This window comes from Salmo salar, chromosome 14, assembly GCF_965601325.2.
Source record: "Salmo salar chromosome 14, fSalSal1, whole genome shotgun sequence".
NCBI lineage: Eukaryota > Metazoa > Chordata > Actinopteri > Salmoniformes > Salmonidae > Salmo > Salmo salar.
The window spans coordinates 37,808,288-37,822,947 of NC_138304.1; the positions used below are offsets into that span (position 1 = coordinate 37,808,288).

Consider the following 14,660-nt stretch of genomic DNA (forward strand, 5'->3'; position numbering starts at 1 on the left):
TTGTTAACAAACTATAGCTTTGGCAAGTCGGTTAGGACATCTACTTTGTGCATGACACAAGTAATTTTTCCAACAATTGTTTACAGACAGATTATTTCACTTATAATTCACTGTATCACAATTCCAGCGGGTCAGAAGTTTACATACACTAAGTTGACTGTGCCTTTAAACAGCTTGGAAAATTCCAGAAAATGATCTCATGGCTTTAGAAGCTTCTGACAGGCTAATTGACATCATTTGAGTCAATTGGAGGTGTAACTGTGGATGTATTTCAAGGCCTACCTTCAAACTCACTGCCTCTTTGCTTGACATCATGGGAAAATCCAAAGAAATCAGCCAAGACCTCAGAAAAAAATTGTAGACCTCCACAAGTCTGATTCATCCTTGGGAGCAATTTCCAAACGCCTGAAGGTACCATGTTCATCTGTACAAACAATAGTACGCAAGTATAAACACCATGGGACCACGCAGCCGTCATACCGCTCAGGAAGGAGACACATTCTGGCGCCTAGAGATGAACGTACTTTGGTGTGAAAAGTGCAAATCAATTCCAGAACAACAGCAAAGGACCTTGTGAAGATGCTGGAGGAAACACGTACAAAAGTATCTATATCCACAGTAAAACGAGTCCAATATCGACATAACCTGAAAGGCTGCTCAGCAAGGTAGAAGCCACTGCTCCAAAACCACCATAAAAAAAGCCAGACTACGGTTTGCAACTGCACATGGGGACAAAGATCATACTTTTTGGAGAAATGTCCTCTGGTCTGATGAAACAAAAATAGAACTGTTTGGCCATAATGACCATTGTTATGTTTGGAGGAAAAAAGGGGAGGCTTGCAAGCCAAAGAACACCATCCCAACCGTGAAGCACGGGGGTGGCAGCATCATGTTGTGGGGGTGCTTTGCTGCAGGAGGGACTGGGGCACTTCACAAAATAGATGACATCATGACGAAGGAAAATGATGTGGATATATTGAAGCAACATCTCAAGACATCAGTCAGGAAGTTAAAACTTGAACGCAAATGGGTCTTCCAAATGGACAATGACCCCAAGCATACTTCCAAAGTTGTGGCAAAATGGCTTAAGGACAAGAAAGTGAAGGTATTGGAGTGGCCATCACAAAGCACTGACCTCAATCCCATAGAAAATGTGTGGGCAGAACTGAAAAAGCTTGTGCGAGCAAGGATGCCTACAAACCTGACTGTTACACCAGCTCTGTCAGGAGGAATGGGCCAAAATTCACCCAACTTATTGTAGGAAACTTGTGGAAGGCTACCGGAAACGTTTGACCCAAGTCAAACAATTTAAAGGCAGTGCTACCGAGTACTAATTGAGTGTATGTAAACTTCTGACCCACTGGGAATGTGATGAAAAAAATAAAAGCTGAAATAAATAATTCTCTCTACTATTATTCTGACATTTCACATTCTTAAAATAATGTGGTGATCCTAACTGACCTAAAACAGGGGATTTTTACTACGATTAAATGTCAGGAATTGTGAAAAACGGAGTTTAAATGTATTTGGCTAAGGTGAACGTAAACTTCAGACTTCAACTGTATATAAAAAACAATGGGATGTGTAAACATAGAGGGGAGAGAGAAGAGAAAGAGAGATGGAGGAAAGACACAAACAGCACGAGTGACAGAATCGACGGAGAGAGAGAACAAAGTGGTGGAGAGATTTAGGAGATACTCTGTTCCAGCAGTACTGCAGCTGCATGTCTGTCTGCAAAATTGCTCAGAGCTAAGTCTGTCATCTTAAATAAGTAGTCAGACGAAGACATTATGTTGATATAAAATGTAGATAATCGAGTAGGACCTCACAAAGGCTAGGTCAGCAGGATAGAGAAGGCTCTTAAACAACATCATGCAGTTGAAGAGATCATTTTTCATTTGCAGTCTGAACATATAAAATGGCTGCAAAGGAGTCTGATTTAGATCATTTAAAGCTTCACTGATCACAGTGGACATGAACACAGACACCCATACACATGCTCATGAACCATATTTGATGCATGATGAATTAATTATGACCATTTGACTATTGTACCATACTGTTTAGTTAATTAATTTCATACTTAGACCGAAGCAAAAGGCAATTGTTACAGATAAATAATTTGAATTTCAAAAAAAGAGTGTGAGTTTCGGGCAAGACAAGAGAGGGTTGTACTGAGAGATGGAGAGAGAGAGAGACAGAGAGAGAGAGAGAGAAGGAGCAGCAGAGAGAGACAGAGAGAGAGAGAGAAGGAGCAGCAGAGAGAGACAAAGAGAGAGAGAGAGAGCAGCAGAGAGAGACAGAGAGAGAGAGAGAGAGAGAGAGAGAGAGAGAGAGAGAGAGAGAGAGAGAGAGAGAGAGAGAGAGAGAGAGAGAGAGAGAGAAGGAGCAGCATAGAGAGACAGAGAGAGAGAAAGAGAGAGAGAAGGAGCAGCAGAGAGAGACAGAGAGAGAGAGAGCAGCAGAGAGAGACAGAGAGAGAGAGAGCAGCAGAGAGAGACAGAGAGAGAAGGAGCAGCAGAGAGAGACAGAGAGAGAGAAAGAGAGAGAAGGAGCAGCAGACAGAGACAGAGAGAGAGCAGCAGAGAGGGACAGAGAGAGAGAGCAGCAGAGAGAGGCAGAGAGAGACAGAGAGAGAGAGAGCAGCAGAGAGAGAGAGCAGCAGAGAGAGACAGAGAGAGCAGCAGAGAGAGAGAGAGAGAAAGCAGCAGAGGGAGACAGAGAGAGAGAGCAGCAGAGAGAGACAGAGAGAGAGAGCAGCAGAGAGAGACAGAGAGAGAGAGCAGCAGAGAGAGACTGAGAAAGAGCAGCAGAGAGAGACAGAGGGAGAGAGAGAGCAACAGAGGGAGAGAGAGAGCAGCAGAGAGACTGAGAGAGAGAGAGCAGCAGAGAGAGACTGAGGGAGAGAGAGCAGCAGAGAGAGACTGAGGGAGAGAGAGCAGCAGAGAGAGACTGAGGGAGAGAGAGCAGCAGAGAGAGACTGAGGGAGAGAGAGCAGCAGAGAGAGACAGAGAGAGCAGCAGAGAGAGACACAGAGAGAGAGAGCAGCAGAGAGAGACAGAGAGAGAGAGAGCAGCAGAGAGAGAGCAGCAGAGAGAGACAGAGAGAGAGAGAGCAGCAGAGAGAGACAGAGAGAGCAGCAGAGAGAGACAGAGAGAGAGAAAGAGAGACAGAGAGAGAGAGAGCAGCAGAGAGAGACAGATGGAGAGAGCAGCAGAGAGAGAGAGAGCAGCAGAGGAAGTGAGAAAGAAAAAGGGAGGTGGTGATAAATGCTTTCTGTAAGCGTGAGCGAGGGAGAGAGATGAGTGTGTATTCTGGGTGTCAGAGATCTCTGAACACTAGGTGGGGAGTGGAGAGGGTGATCGAGTGCCTGGGAGAGAGGGAGAGAGAGAGAGAGAGAGAGGTAGTGGTAGTGGGTGATGGAGTACTGGCTAGAGGAAGGGAGGGGGTGATGAGTGTGTGCTCACAGTATAAGTGACATCTCTCCTCCTCAGACAGATTGTCTCTCTTTCCCCCTAATGGGATCCTCTTATAGACCTCCTCCCTCCCTCGCTCCCTCTCCCTTCCTGCCTCCCTCTTTCTCTCTCTCTGACATTTCCTTTTTTCCCTACGTAGAAATGTTCCGGTATTGCCTATATTTCAATATCTGTGCCCTTCAATTGCCCTTTTCTCACTACATATTTTTTTTCAGTCTATCCCCTGTTACGATTACAGATTTATTCTAAGAGAATGCAGTTCTTTACAACTGTGAGAAAATGAAAAAGTGGGGGGATCAGAAATAGAAGAAAAATATCAATATTTTCCTCCATGAGGGACCTTCAAAGTTAGTTTTTGCTTTCAATATTGCTCATACCTAACCAGTCTATTTATCCCCAGTCCAGCCTGCATCTTTCTGCCAATCATACTGCCTTCATCCAATATTCGGCTCAGGAAGCCCATGTCATGTAGGAAAACCTCAGAAAGCTGTTTGGAACCAGACCCAGCCGGGTTGCTCTCCAGTATGTAATCAAGGCAGGGCTTTGCCCTCGCTAGCAATCATCTGTCCTGATTTGATCAGAGACAGACTCATTCCTTCAGACTAGAGGAACCCTGCTGTGGAGAGAAACCACAACCAGGAGACAGGCAGACAGACAGGCAGACAGGCAGGCAGACACCAGACACAGAGAGAGAGAGAGAGAGAGAGAGAGAGAGAGAGAGAGAGAGAGAGAAAGAAAGAGAGCCAGGCAGACAGACAGAGAGACAGGCAGACAGATAGCCAGGCAGACAGATAGAGAGCCAGGCAGACAGCTAGAGAGCCAGGCAGACAGATAGACCGACAGACAGGCAGACCGACAGACAGGCAAACAGATAGAGAGCCAGGCAGACAGATAGAGAGCCAGGCAGACAGATAGACCGACAGACAGGCAGACAGATAGAGAGCCAGGCAGACAGACAGAGATAGACCGACAGACAGGCAGACAGATAGACCGACAGGCAGACAGATAGACAGGCAGACAGATATAGAGACAGGCAAACAGACAGATAGACCGACAGACAGGCAGACAGATAGAGAGCCAGGCAGACAGATCGACAGGCAGGCAGACAGATAGAGAGCCAGGCAGACAGATAGAGAGCCAGGCAGACAGAGAGACCGACAGACAGATAGAGAGCGAGGCAGACAGACAGATAGACCGACAGACAGGCTGACAGATACAGTGAGGGAAAAAAGTATTTGATCCCCTGCTGATTTTGTACGTTTGCCCACTGACAAAGAAATGATCAGTCTATAATTTTAATGGTAGGTTTATTTGAACAGTGAGAGACAGAATAACAACAAAGAAATCCAGAAAAACACGTGAAAAATGTTATAAATTGATTTGCATTTTAATGAGGGAAATAAGAATTTGACCCCTCTGCAAAACATGACTTAGTACTTGGTGGCAAAACCCTTGTTGGCAATCACAGAGGTCAGACGTTTCTTGTAGTTGGCCACACATCTCAGGAGGGATTTTGTCCCACTCCTCTTTGCAGATCTTCTCCAAGTCATTAAGGTTTCGAGGCTGACGTTTGGCAACTCGAACCTTCAGCTCCCTCCACAGATTTTCTATGGGATTAAGGTCTGTAGACTGGCTAGGCCACTCCAGGACCTTAATGTGCTTCTTCTTGAGCCACTCCTTTTGTTGCCTTGGCCGTGTGTTTTGGGTCATTGGAATACCCATGGAATACCCATCTACAACCCATTTTCAATGCCCTGGCTGAGGGAAGGAGGTACTCACCCAAGATTTGACGGTACATGGCCCCGTCCATCGTCCCTTTGATGCGATGAAGTTGTCCTGTCCCCTTAGCAGAAAAACACCCCCAAAGCATAATGTTTCCACCTCCATGTTTGACGGTGGGTATGGTGTTCTTGGGGTCATAGGCAGCATTCCTCATCCTCCAAACACGGCAAGTTGAGTTGATGCCAAAGAGCTCCATTTTGGTCTCATCTGACCACAACACTTTCACCAGTTGTCCTCTGAATCATTCAGATGTTCATTGGCAAACTTCAGACGGGCATGTATACGTGCTTTCTTGAGCAGGGGGACCTTGCGGGCGCTGCAGGATTTCAGTCCTTCACGGCGTAGTGTGTTACCAATTGTTTTCTTGGTGACTATGGTCCCAGCTGCCTTGAGATCATTGACAAGATACTCCCGTGTAGTTCTGGGCTGATTCCTCACCGTTCTCATGATCTTTGCAACTCCACGAGGTGAGATCTTGCATGGAGCCCCAGGCTGAGGGAGATTGACAGTTCTTTTGTGTTTCTTCCATTTGCGAATAATCGCACCAACTGTTGTCACCTTCTCACCAAGCTGCTTGGCGATGGTCTTGTAGCCCATCCCAGCCTTGTGTAGGTCTACAATCTTGTCCCTGACATCCTTGGAGAGCTCTTTGGTCTTGGCCATGGTGGAGAGTTTGGAATCTGATTGATTGATTGCTTCTGTAGACAGGTGTCTTTTATACAGGTAACAAACTGAGATTAGGAGCACTCCCTTTAAGAGTGTGCTCCTAATCTCAGCTCGTTACCTCTATAAAAGATACCTGGGAGGCAGAAATCTTTCTGATTGAGAGGGGGTCAAATACTTATTTCCCTCATTAAAATGCAAATCCATTTATAACATTTTTGACATGCGTTTTTCTGGATTTTTTTGTTGTTATTCTGTCTCTCACTGTTCAAATAAACCTACCATTAAAATTATAGACTGATAATTTCTTTGTCAGTGGGCAAACGTACAAAATCAGCAGGGGATCAAATACTTTATTCCCTCACTGTAGAGAGCCAGGCAGACAGATAGACCGAAAGACAGGCAGACAAATAGACCGACAGACAGGCAGACAGATAGACCGACAGACAGGAAGACAGATAGACCGACAGACAGGCAGACAGATAGACCGACAGGCAGACACACACCTCAGCTAGCACTTCTAGTGTTCATAACTTCTCAGTAGACGCCAGACTCAGACCAGACTGGAGCTATAGCATGAAACCCTCACAGCTTCCTACTGACTACGTATCTGTGAATGTAATAGTTAACCAGATCAATAGATCAATGTTTATGTTTCTACCACTGAATTAAATAGAACCTCGCGAAATGTTCACTGTTAAGGTGAGCTTATTGCATTTGTATGGAAATGCATATGTTTCTACGCCATACCCACAACCACACACGAGAACGTGAATACATTAACTACCGGTGTTGTAAAGAGAAAGCGTGATACAATACCACTTGGTAATGTTCCCCTATAGAACCAGCATATAGACACCTACTGTAACACCTCTCTCTCTCTCTCTCTCTCTCTCTCTCTCTCTCTCTCCCTGTAGGCTGTAGACTATGAGAGTCGTAGCTCCTACTCCTTCTCCGTGGAGGTGTTGAACCCCATGGTGGACTCTCGGTTCCTGCGCCGTGGGCCCTTCAAGGACCGCGCCTCCATCAGGGTGGCTGTGCTGGACGCTGACGAGCCGCCTCGTTTCTCCCGGGCGCACTACCGGATGGACGTGTCCGAGAACTGCCCTCCCGCCTGCACTGTGGGACGGGTTAGTGCTGTGGACCCTGATACTGGACTCACCAACAACATCAGGTGCTGGACTGGACTGGATCATAAACACTCTCTCTCTCACACATACGCACGCACACACACACGCACGCACGCACACACACACACACACACACACACACACACACACACACACACACACACTAAGGAAGGTTCAAGGCAAAATGATCATTATATGTTCTCTTAAGAAAAAATGATCTAGTGAGTGCTGGCCCTGTTTTCACACAGCGATATGTAGCAGGGAAAGGGCAATGTGTGGTGGAACGGTAGTTACAACGTTCATTGAGATATTTAGATAAATCAGCTCTACTTCAAGTGAGCTCGTATCGACTACGATAATCTGTGATATTAATTCCCTGGCCATTTGTATCCTCTCATCCTTATCTTTCTCTCTCCCTCTCCCCCTCTCCTGCTTTCGCTCTCTATCTTGGTCTCACTCTGTCCCCTCTGTCCCTCTCTCCCTTTCCTCCACCCCTTCTCTCTCACTCCCTCTCCCCCGCCGCCTCTTCTTCCCCTATCCCTCCCCCACCCTCCTCTTTCTCTCCCTCCTCCCGTTCTCCATCTCTCCCAGATTCTCTATTGATCCCCAGTCAGATCAGGAAGCTCTGTTTCGTATCACCGCAGACAGCGGCCTCATCACCACGGTAATGGAGCTGGACCGTGAGCGCGAGCAGTGGCACAACATCACCGTCATCGCCATGCAGAGAGGTCAGAGGGCACAACTATGTCATAATTTAGAGCTAGGCGTTTTGACCTTACCAGGAATAACTCTGCACTAGTTATAGCATATGACTCGGGCCTAGGATTGCAAAATTCCTGGAACTTTCAATAAATTGCAATTTTTTTTCCCGAAATCCCGGTTAAAAGATTCCCAGAAAGACGGAATCAGGAGGGAATAAGCAGAAAATCCATAATCCTTCAACCAGGATTTCTGGAAAACCGGGACATTTATTGAAAGTTTCAGGAATTTTGCAACCCCACTCAGGCCCTTCATTTTTCTATTCAGGTCACATGATCAGGACAATCTCCTGACCCCAGTCATTACACATTCACTCTCTGCCAAAGCATGAAAAGCTGTAGAGAGTTGAAGTACAATACACTCCACAAAGCAGCTTTACTTTATGTCTTGATGGCTTCTATATGTTCTACAGGACCAGCAGCAGTAGCACTGCTTTAACCATGCTGACAGTAGTAGCGCTGCTTTAACCATGCTGACAGCAGTAGCGCTGCTTTAACCATGCTGACAGTAGTAGCGCTGCTTTAACCATGCTGACAGTAGTAGCGCTGCTTTAACCATGCTGACAGTAGTAGCACTGCTTTAACCATGCTGACAGTAGTAGCACTGCTTTAACCATGCTGACAGTAGTAGCACTGCTTTAACCATGCTGACAGTAGTAGTACTGCTTTAACCATGCTGACAGTAGTAGCACTGCTTTAACCATGCTGACAGTAGTAGCACTGCTTTAACCATGCTGACAGTAGTAGCACTGCTTTAACCATGCTGACAGTAGCAGTGCTTAATGCAGTATTAGTACCATCTGTGAAATTGGGAGCAATCAAATTAAGTGCCACCACCTTAGGATGGTAAACAGCAGATCCTAATTAAACACATTACTTTTATATTGAGTGGTCACAGAAAAGGAAACATTTTACATACATTTCCACCAGCTAAAGAATCCTAAATGAACCCCTTAACGTCATACCTATTAGCGTAACACAGTGGTAGCCAGTAGCGGTGCGTGGGTAAAATCACTGGGGAAGCCAAGCCAGAAATCACTGGGAAAGCCAAGCCAGAAATTGCTGGGGAAGCCAAGCCAGAAGAAAATGCCATATTACAACCTGTGTTGTGATAATTGCGTTGTTTGCTCTATAACCTGATAGTTCATATGCCTTGACACCATGCTATATAGGCATAAGGCAGAGACAATAAGAATATATTTGTATTGGTATTTATTATGGATCCCCATTAGCTGCTCCCCAGGCATCCTCCTCTCTTTTATGTTGCTGAAATGATCTATTACTCTGTCAAACAGTACACACTTGTTGTCCCAGGCTACCTGGCTAAAATGCTTGCTCGCTAGCCTAACTTCCATTCATGGGCAACGTTAGCTAGTAAACTAATTAGCCTTCTACATCTAGCTACATATTAAACTTCCATCCTCTCATGCCAGGCGCACCATAATGTATGAATTTATGGTTTGATCAGAATCTTTTTTTCTTGGGGAAGCTTCCCTTGGCATCCATGAATACACACCACTGGTGGTAGCAACAGTAGTGGTCAGTGTGGTGACGGTGCTGGTCTTTATTTAAGCAGTGCTACGGGCCAGCGTTGCAGTGGGTCTTCAGTAGTGTGAATGCTGCTGCCAGAGTTGAATAATGAGCTCTATCAGTTAAACAGACCATTGGCGGCAGGATCAGTATTGCTATCTGACTCCGGGAGAGCCGTTCTCAACTCAGTGGCCAGGGGAAGCCACTTTCCTCTCCCCTACCCTACCCTACCCTCCTCTCCTCTCCTCTCCTCTCCTCTCCTCTCCTCTCCTCTCCTCTCCTCTCCCCTCTCCTCTCCTCTCCTCTCCTCTCCTCTCCTCTCCTCTCCTCTCCTCTCCTCTCCTCTCCTCTCCTCTCCTCTCCTCTCCTCTCCTCTCCTCTCCTCTCCTCTCCCCTCCCCTCTCCTCTCCTCTCCTCTCCTTTCCCCTTCCCTATCCTCCTCTCCCTCTTCTCTCCTCTCCCCCTCCCCCCTCTCCTCTTCTTTTCTCTCTCCTCTCCCCTCTCCTATCCTCTCCACTCTCCTCCTGCCAATACACTGGGAGCTCATTGCAATGTGGACCCATGGCTCCAGTCCATAACATGGTGTTACTGAGTGTGAACACAGTCCAAAGAGAATGTATTGTGTGCTGCCAAAATGTGTGTGTGTGTGTGCATTTATGTGTGTGTGCGGCCCGAAATGTGTGTGTCGACTCGTGTGTGCAGTCCAAATTGTGAGTTGGTGTATTCCAAAGGGTGTGTGCGTATGGGTGCGTGAATGCAGCTTGGACTCTGTCCCAATCCATTTAAACTGTGCCCTGGTGTGACTGCTTTGCATGCATGTCAGCTCACCTTACATATCGCCTTTGCTGGAGCTTTGAAAATACTGTTTGTTGTAGAAAGAGAGGGATGGAGGCACTAATTCCAACGCTCTATACTTAAACATACCAATCACCCGCAGATTTAGCCAGATTTCTAAAACATCACATAACACATGCTATGTTTACTTCAGATCTGAACCTACTACAGGCAACCCTGTAGGCTAGATCACAAGGACACACTAGTGGATTGAGCAGCAGAGTTGAGATGTGTTGGCCACTCTGCAGGTCTTGGAATGCTCTCTGTTGAGACACAGCTGTTCCTGGTCCCTCTCCCCCAGACAACCCCAGCCAGGTGTCCAGAGTGGTGGTTGCCATAGAGACGCTGGACCTGAATGACAATGCGCCCGAGCTGGACAGACAGTACACAGCAGCCATGTGTGACTCATCAGCCACTGGACAGGTCAGAGTGGGTGTGTATGTATGTGTGTGTGGTGTGGTGTGGTGTGTGCTTACAGTATGTGAAAACTCTTTGAATATTCTTGTTGATTCGGTCTATCATTTTATCAACGCTTCTGTTCCTCCTTTGCTTTGACCATGTTTCCATGTTGTCTCTTTCCATTAACGTGTTGTCTTTGTTTATCAGTTTGTTCTATCTGTGTCCGGGTTCATGCCCTCTTTTGTGTTCACGTGTCTTTGTTTTTCTGTCTTAGCAACCGTCTTGCAGGGAAGAAACCCATCAGCCAATTGATATATAATGCATCTGAAAAGAATACATTTTTTAATAAGGACATTAAAGCACACAAAATAATAAAGTGTTATAATTTAAAAACCCTTTCAAAGTGAAAGCCCTAGCTACTGCATAACTCAGAAATGCCCTAACATCTTATTCTAGGTCTGAATCACTGTACTCTAAAGGCCATTAAAGAGGTGTTGTATTGCCTCTTCGCCACAGGCAGTGTTTAAAAGAGTCCCAGGGGTTTAAGCTGAGATAATATTCACTAGATAGAATATTAGGATTTATTTCCTAAATTCTTCTCTACAGTCGGAACCCAATCTTCATAGATTATATACTGAAGCCAACCCAGGCATTCCCTTCACAGTTAAGGTTAGATATAATTACTTCCTTCTTGATTTGAGAGGTTTTATCTAGCAGAGCCTGTTTGTTTGTTTTGAGGTAAATGCTGAGGGCACACAGGGATATGGACGGTAGTTAAAGTCATGCGTTGTTACAGAATACTCTTTCTATATCGCTATTATTTTCTCTATTCCCTCCCCCGCCTATCTTGTTTACCTCTCCAATGCTATCTTACTATTTTCTCTCTCCTTGTCTCTCTCTCCCCCCAACCTTCCTTCACCCTCCCAATCATTCCCCCTCCTCCTCTCTCACTCCTCTCCTCCTTCTTCCTCCCCAATCCTCCCTTCACACCTCCTTTTCTGTGTCTGGTCTCTCACTCTGTCTCTTCCGTTCAGGTGGTGCAGGTGTTGCGGGCCATTGATCGAGATGAGGGAGGGAATGACAGTGCTGTATATTTCAACATCCCTCCAGAGTCCAGCTTCGCCCTCAACTTCAGCATTAGGGACAGTGGAGGTATAGTCTCTCTCTTTCTTTCTTTATGTTTCACTCTCTCCCACACACTTCCTGTCACGCTCCCCCTCTCTCTGTCTCGCTCTCTCCCTCTACCTTCTCCCTCTCTCTTTGTCTCTACCTCTCTCCCCTACCTCTCTCTCCTCCCCTTCGCTCTCTGTCCCTCTACCTCTCTCCCCATACCTCTCTCTTCTCCCCTTCTCTCTCTCTCCCCTCCTCTCTCTCTGTCTCTACCTCTCCCCCCCTACCTCTCACTCCTCCCCTTCTCTGTCTGTCTCACTCTCTACCCCTACCTCTCTTTCCTCCCCTTCTCTGTCTGTCTCACTCTCTCCCTCTACCTCTCTCCCCTCCCCGCTCTCTGTCTCTACCTCTTTCCCCCTACCTCTCTCTCCTCCCCTTCTCTGTCTGTCTCACTCTCTCCCCTACCTCTCTCTCCTCCCATTCTCTGTCTTTCTCATTCTTTCCCCCTACTTCTCTCTCCTCCCCTTCTCCGTCTGTCTCACTCTCTCCCCTACATTTCTCTCTCTCTCTTTACCTCTCTTCCCCTACCTCTGTTATCCTCATCACTTTGTGTTTTCCCTGTTGTTTACCTTTTCCTCTACTGGAAACCCATCTTTTCCCAATGGACTCCGACACATCCTCTGAGGGAAGCTGGGAGAAGCTATGAGAATAACATTAAATGGTAGAGATTTCATTCAATTCAATTCAGTTTCTTGCTGTTTTTTTTCTCATGTTGTGTTTTTCCCTCTCTCGCTCTTCCTCCAGGCCCCAGTGCCACCCTGTTGCTCCTGTCGCCCCTGCAGCCCCTCTCCCGCTCCTCCTCCTCCTCCCTCACGCTACACGTTCCCCTGGTGTTAAGGGATGGGACGTCTGGCCTGACCTCCACCGGGACAGTCACTGTGTCCATCTGCCCCTGCCTGAGAGGAGGGGCCCGGGCTGGGGAGAAAGAGAGACAAGAGAGGCAGACGGAGGGAGACTGGGAGTGGGAGAGAGAGACGGTGTGTGTCCCACAGCAGTCTACCTCCCCCTCCCCTGGGCTCAGCACTGCCGCCCTGCTGGCCATCTTGGCCTGTGTCGCCACTCTGCTGGGTAAATATACTGTACAGCAGTGTTACTCAATCCTGGTCTCAGAGACCCAGATCCACAGGGTGTGCAAGCTTTCATTACAACCCAACACTATCACACGTGATTCAAGACTTGATGATTAGTTGATTAGTAATTTTACTGGGAAACACAAACCCAACTAACATTACATTGGCATTTGACTGGGAATGGCCCACTTTATACCCAATGTGACTGGTCTAGTCCAGTACACAATGCATGTCTATATGACTGTCTGGCTATGGCTCAAAGTCAATTACAGATTTTAGCATGCAGGACAGACATATGATATACCAACACTCTCCCTCTTTCTCGCTCTTTCTCGGACTCCATCCCTCCGTCTCTCCTCCCTCCAGCAGTCAGTGCCCTGTCCCTGTCCCTGCGTCGTCAGAAGCGGGACTCTCTGTCTCCCCTGGAGGAGGACGATGTTAGGGAGAACATCATCACCTACGATGACGAGGGAGGAGGCGAGGCCGACACGGCCGCCTTTGACATCGCTGCGCTCCAGAGCGCCCCCCACAGCTCACGCAGGGGATACCGCACTCTGGACAGCAGAAACATGTGAGTGTGTGTGCAGTGTGTTTGTGTGTGTGTTTAATTGAAAGCTATGCTGTGCAAAAACACACCCAAACAAAACTCCAGTCCTCAAGAGTTTTCTAAGACTGTATTGATCCACTTAGGTCATTGATTGCCTCAAAACTCCTTGCTCTAATCACCCTCTTAGCTAAAAAAAAATAAAGAGGAAAACTATTATACTTTATTAGACACTTTGTTGGGCATCACCTACTTCCCCTACAACATGATCCACTGTGCTGAGTGAGATTATCTGTCTATACTGTGCAATCCCACATTGGTGTGTGCTCCTATGTAAAGCTGCTATAACATGTCATCTAGCCTTGTCACACCCTATCTTCTGTCCCCCAGACGCTACTCCCAGCACGTCCAGGACAAGGCCCGTGCATACAACTGGGCCCAGAACCCAGCCCTGGACCCGGCCTGCTCCGGCCCTGGTGGGCCCCTGTACGGCCGCCTCTGCTACAGCAGCCACACCCTGCCAGTTCTCCGACGTACTCCAGGGGGCCAGTTTGAGCCGGGCTTGGCTGAGCTGGCCTACCGCTTCCCTGGGGGCCACCCAGACCACTCTCTTGTCATCCAGAATCAGGGGGCTATGGTAGGGGCCCTGGAGCCAGGGGCCGTGTACGTAGGACCAGCTGAAATGAGCAGCAGAGAGAGTAGAGACGGAACAGGCCCACAGAGCGGGGTTAGCACCTCAGATGGAGGGACGCCACGGACCAATAACAGCCAGGAGAGGGGTGGAGGGGGAGGAGCTATGAGCAACTGTACAGAGAACAGTAGTGAGCAGCAGAGCCACAGTCAGGACTCGGTGGACTGGGTAAGAGACCGACACTGTATATGACAATAAGTGAATGAATGAACGAACCTATGTGTTATCATTTGAAGTGGTTTTAACACTGCTGATTACTGAGAGCAGACGATAGTGAATATGTATTATTTTTTATGTTTTGCTTTTAGAAGATTTCTGTCTCTTTCTTTACTTTTTAACGTTTTGTCTGTTGATTTTCTCCTCCCTCTTCATCCCCCTCTCTGTCACAGTGTTAGCTCTTTTTAGTTATTAACCTGCTTCTCTTACCTTCTAAACTCTGCTTCTCTTTCACTCTGTATCTTGCTTGTTCATTGTGTGTCTATTCTCATCCTGTCTCTCTGTCTTTTGCTTTCTACCTTCTCGTCGTCTCATTTCTCTCCCCGTTTCTTACATTTGCCCTTTTACTTTAATTGTTTCCCCGATTCATCTGTCCATTCGCTTCTTTTACAATGCT

The 14,660-nt window shown here is 47.1% G+C and overlaps 1 protein-coding gene across 1 annotated transcript in view; it reads left to right on the top strand.

Annotated features, from left to right (window-relative positions):
• Positions 1–14,660, top strand: part of LOC106569478 (uncharacterized) — a 202,386-nt gene that overhangs the window by 181,938 nt on the left and 5,788 nt on the right. Inside the window, exons 7-13 of the mRNA XM_014140868.3 lie at positions 6,839–7,095; positions 7,643–7,779; positions 10,475–10,596; positions 11,607–11,724; positions 12,487–12,810; positions 13,179–13,383; positions 13,747–14,215. Of these exons, the coding sequence (XP_013996343.3) occupies positions 6,839–7,095; positions 7,643–7,779; positions 10,475–10,596; positions 11,607–11,724; positions 12,487–12,810; positions 13,179–13,383; positions 13,747–14,215 (1,632 nt within the window). The remainder of the gene's footprint in view (positions 1–6,838; positions 7,096–7,642; positions 7,780–10,474; positions 10,597–11,606; positions 11,725–12,486; positions 12,811–13,178; positions 13,384–13,746; positions 14,216–14,660) is intronic.